The 5,134-nt window shown below is 58.8% G+C and overlaps 1 protein-coding gene across 1 annotated transcript in view; it reads right to left on the reverse strand.

The window, feature by feature from the left end:
• RPS6KA2 (ribosomal protein S6 kinase A2) overlaps nt 1–5,087 on the reverse strand; it is a 219,437-nt gene extending 214,350 nt beyond the window's left edge. Inside the window, exon 1 of the mRNA XM_042782257.1 lies at nt 4,989–5,087. Within this exon, the coding sequence (XP_042638191.1) occupies nt 4,989–5,087 (99 nt within the window). The remainder of the gene's footprint in view (nt 1–4,988) is intronic.
• Nucleotides 5,088–5,134: the final 47 nt, after the last annotated feature.

Raw genomic sequence — 5,134 nt, forward strand, 5'->3', positions numbered from 1 at the left:
GGACCGTGAGGCTGGCCCGGGACCGGGCAGGGCTCCGTTCTGCTGTGCACGGGTCACCGTGAGTCGGAGCTGCCTCGACGGTACCTGACAACAACAGCAGCCACGTCCAAAGCAGCTGGCATGGCCCAGGTGACAGGTGATCAAGGGTGAGGTGGGGGAGAGAAGCGTTGCTGAACAAAGAACCCTTCTTTCCCTCCATGACCTGCCCACCTCCTGCCACTTTCAGAGGACTGGTTGCTGCCTTACTCAGCGTGAGTAATGTCACTTTTCATTCATTTAAAACTTGTGTTTCCTTCTGGAAGCGAACAGTTTAAAGAGAAAAAAAACCACACTCAGCTCCATCTACTAGACTTTAAAGGCGCCCTGGTGATGGAAACAGGTGAGGCCTGGCTGCCAACGGAAAGGCTGGTGGTTGGAACTCACCCGGCAGCCCCACGGGAGAACGTCCTCGTGACCTGCTGCTGTGTGGGGGACAGCACGGGGCACTTCTGAACATGAGCTCGCCGGCACCAACAGCACACCCCAACTCAGTCACCGGCCTGGCCCTCCCTCGGGAAGCCTGCCCACCGTCCCACCTGCCTGCCGGGGCTCTCCTGGCCTGGGGGTTACGGGGCAGCCTTCCTGCCGGGCGGGCTGAGGCGCTCTGGGTGGGAAGCATTCCCCAGCATCGGAGTGGCCTCCGCTCCGTGGCGTGTGCGGGTGACTGGACTGGGAACACATCACAGGTAACCGCTGCTGACTCGGGGGCAGACCTTTCCCACAAGGAAGAGGAGCATCGATAGCCCAGCCCGAGAATGGTCACTAATGCCAGCAAACGGGGCCAGTCCTATCAGATGGAACAATCTGGAACATGGGCCTGGCTTCCTGCCGGCGCTCAGGAAGGGGCTCTGAACTCCGAACTATTCATTACCAGCAGGGAGTTTGCCACTGGGAAAGCACAAGCCAGTTCTCCAGGCCACAAAGGTAAGCTCTGGTTCCAACGGGACTAGTAGACACTGAACAGTAGGAAACACGTCAGGAAACCCCAGAAACATGTTCCTCCACAGTAATACTTGACACTGAGTGACTGAGAAGGTTCCCACTGCGACTCCATGTTACTCCCTGAGCCTTTCGTTCAACTTCTGAGGCAGGAACTGGTGTTGCCCCATTGCCCGCTGGAGAAGAGGGGCGCTCAGTGAGCGTCAGGCCGGACCTGCTGGTGGGAGGAAGAAATGGGAACTCGGCGTAGGTGCATGTGATCCAAGCCTGGACTCCCTTCCAGATGAAGACTGTCTAGAATAACTTTAGGTTGTGGAGCTCACTGCAAGCTGCCCTGCAGAGTCTCCCTTTAAAAGATGACCATGATCACCCTCTGTCCCTCATCCACCAATGACCTCACACATGGTCAACCCCTAACCACGCAACCACAAACGGCTACGGTCGATAAGAGGCAGCACGGGCAAAACACTGGGAACAAGGGCTCCAGCAGGTCACTTCAGCCCTGAGCCCCCGCTGCCCATCTGCGCAACAGGCTGCTGATGGGTGACTGTCCCACCTTCCTCTCCAGGCACGGGCTGCGGTTCCTGGGCATGTCCTTAACGCCCTGGGTGCAGAGAGAGCTTTATGGGGGTGAGGGTCCCGCAGGGGCCGAGCCTTAAGCCGTTCTAGGTCACGCAGTTCTCTTTCCAAGTCCCCGATATTTCACTTGCCAGAGCCAAAAACTGCCTGGTGTTGCAGTTGGTGTGCTGCTGATACGTCACAAAAATCCTGAGGTGAATTCCATTTAAATGGCTTCCATAAGTCATTTCCAAGCCAGATTGAGTAGCCTGGCTTCCCTTCTGGTCAGCATTCGCTGAACGCTGCGTGTTGTCTGCAAGGGTTAGTCTGAAGGGAGGCACGTGGACACTACGACGGAGTGTCTCTTGAAAGCCTGTTAAATACAGACAGTGTCATTGTAAACTTCACCTAATCACTGTAACTCTCACCTTTATGCTGCTGCACTCTGGATGTCCAAAGTCCACATTTTAAAAAGTCTCTGTGTATATGTCAAATTGCACATTGCTCAGGAACAATGAAATACCCACGAGTCCTTCTCTGAGGTGAGTGACCTTGTTCGTCCGCCACCCGGAGCAAACATGCATCTGTGTCTGGTATCTGCCCGTCTGTCCTGGTCTCATCCCCCAACAGCTGGCAGACCTCCCGTGCCGAGCTGTGTGCGATCCTGTTTGTGTACCCGGCCCACCCTCGCTCCTGAAGGTATAGGTGGAAGGCAGCTTCCCCACGCTCACACAGGAGGGAAGGCCGCTGGACAGGGACGTGCACTCACCAGAAGGAAGTACAAGATGTCCCCTGCCAAACAGGAGCGCCATGCTTTGTATTTCTGGGGTCCGCAGGGCCCGACAAAAACCCTTACAACCCATCAACGACGTCAAGACAGATCCGAAGAAACCAAAGTTGTCGGGGACTTGAGTTTTCTCACACCAGCAGTCAATGTCCACGGAACTCAAGAGACCTACTGCATTGGGCAAACGTGCGGCAAAGACCTCCTTAAAATCTTACAAAGCAGGGACGTCACTTTGAGGACTAAGGCGCAGCTGACTCGAGCCATGGTGCTGCCAGTAGCCTCAAACGCACGTGAAAGCTAGACAACGACAAAGGAAGGTCCGAGAAGAACGGATGCCTCTGGGTTGTGTGGGCAACGAACACAGAACGTCCCACGGACTCGAGGGGCGGGTGGCTCTGCCTCAGAGGAGCACAGCCAGGGAGCTGCCTGGAGGGAAGATGGCTGGACCGGGCCTCCTCCCCACGGACACGTCACCAGGAGGGGACACGTCACCAGGAGGGACCCATCTCGGCAGTGGGACCAGGCTTGAGAAAGCAGAAGGCCAGCGAGAAAGAGGGAGCCCCCAACGAGACGGATGGACGCAGAGGCTGCACCCACTGGTTCAAACGTGACAATGAGAGGGCGCGGGACCGGGCCACATTTCACTCTGTTGTACACAACGTTGCCAGGACAACTCCAGCAAGCAGGACCAACACACAAACACTTGCTGAATAAAGGAGCTGGGGGTCCTGCGGCCAGACCTCAGCCGCGCCGGGGTTTTCCCCAGGAACGGGATGGGCAGTGAACACGCCCACCTGGACTTTCACAAGCACGCGACACGGCGAGCGGGCGGCAGCATCTGTGAAACACCCAGCACCGCCTCACCGCTTGTCTCCTCACTCTGTCCCGCACCCAGCAGGGCCTGGCACACGCTACCCCCAAACCAAAGCAGCACCGCTGAACCGAGCCCGACCACAGGGCCTATTCAGGACAGCAGAGCTGCCCCGTGGGGCTTCTAGGGCTGTAAACGTTGCAGGAAGCAGACTGCCTCGTCTTTCTCCTGAGGAATGGGTTCCAAGGACTGACCTTTGGGTTAACAGTTGAGTGCTTTAACCACCGCAACCACCGGAGCATACATACTCAGTGCTTGTTAATCACAGAATGTACTGACAAACGACATTTCTTTCCAGCTAGTTTCACCCTCTACAGATTCGACGGCTTACTAATGATGTTTTTTAGCAATTTTATCTTCACATCGATACGACCTCGTTCGGATGGCCTGTGCCCTACTGGACTCCATCTCTGTGAGGCTTCCTGCCAACCCTCAACAACAGAAACAGGTGCTGATGGCATTCGGAACCGCCCCAGGTCCAGCCCAGCCTCCAGCCCTCTGCTCCGGGAAGAGCCTGCAGCGCGCTCAGACATGCCTTCCCCTTTGGAAAGGGCTGTATACGGAGGAAACGGCCCTAATACACAGCCAGCGGGATTAAACAGTACGAAAAGGTACAAACCGGAGCCTGCAGCTCTGGGTTTATCCAGGAGAATTAACCCGTCCCCGTGAACATATGCTCGGTTTCCATTAGCTATCAGGCAAGCCCTCCACCGTTCACTGATGAATCGACGTCTCTATGGGAAACGTGTTTCTCCCACAGGACAGGCCACAGTGACCCCAGCATCTGATGTAGTGACAACGGAAGGGAAACTTTTAAACAAGCAGTTAGCTCCCGGCTGCTTTCTCTTTGCCCCTGAGCTGGGCTCACTGACCGCCTGATTGTTGCAGAAGCCACGCCAGCGTCTCCCATCACGGCAGCAGAGACAAAGAACCCCAACATGACAAGTGTCACATTGTTCTCCTGATCTGCCTTCAGGAGAAACGGAAACCAAGCCAGGCCGGCTAGGTCGCGCCTCCCGGGCCAGGCAGTGCCCAGCAATCTCTAGGGTCCTTCACCCGTCACAACGTCTCTGTACTTGTCCCACCGTTTGGCCATCCAGACAGCCAACCAGGTCACAAGGACACGGGGGTGAAGGATACCACCACCAACTGTGCCCCATGACTCTGGGGACTCGGAAGACGGCAGGATGACGGACAGACGAGGGCAGACTTCGCGGGTTCCTCTGGGCTGTCCGCACAGATGTGCCTGGAGCCCGAGGCTGCGGCGACATTGCATCAGGCACTTGCTACAGAGCACCTAGCCGCCCGGCCCAGGCGAGCGCGCTGGCGCCGCTTTCGGCGGGGCTAAGCCCACCTCGCTCCAAGACCCCGCTGGGCTACCCGGGCAGGGAGGCTCGCGTCCCGGACCACCAGCGTGGGCAGCGAGGCCCACGAGACCCTGCAGAGGACGCCCCGGGCAGCCCACGCAGCGCGCGCAGGGCGGCCGGGCTGGCGGCTGGAGCCCCTGCTCGCGCCCGCAGCCAGGGGGCGAGCAGGACCGTCCCCGCAGCCCTGGCCGACAGCGGCTCTGAACTCCGTTCCTTGGGGATGCCAGGGCCAGCCCGGCCATCGCCAAGGCACGGCCAGGACGCCGCGAGCCGTCGCTGGCTGCACGCGAGGGGACTCGGACGAGCCTCCCCACAACTTCGTTAACTCGCTGGCACGGGACCCTCGGCTCGCCGCCCTCGGAGGGCGCCCCTCCGCGGCTGCACGCCGCGGCTGCCCGGCACCTGCGCGCACGACACGGAGACATACCTCCAGCCGGCTCAGACTGGAGCTCTTGGAGCGCGACTTCTTGCGGAGATAGACCGAGAAGAACCTGCGCACCGTGAACTTCTTCATGCTCACGTCCATGGCCCGCGGCGGGGCCCCGCGCCGGGCAGGTGGAGCCGCGGGGCCCG

The sequence above is a fragment of the Orycteropus afer genome, unplaced genomic scaffold (assembly GCF_000298275.1).
Source record: "Orycteropus afer afer isolate SDZICR_OR568_19922 unplaced genomic scaffold, OryAfe1.0 scaffold00273, whole genome shotgun sequence".
NCBI lineage: Eukaryota > Metazoa > Chordata > Mammalia > Tubulidentata > Orycteropodidae > Orycteropus > Orycteropus afer.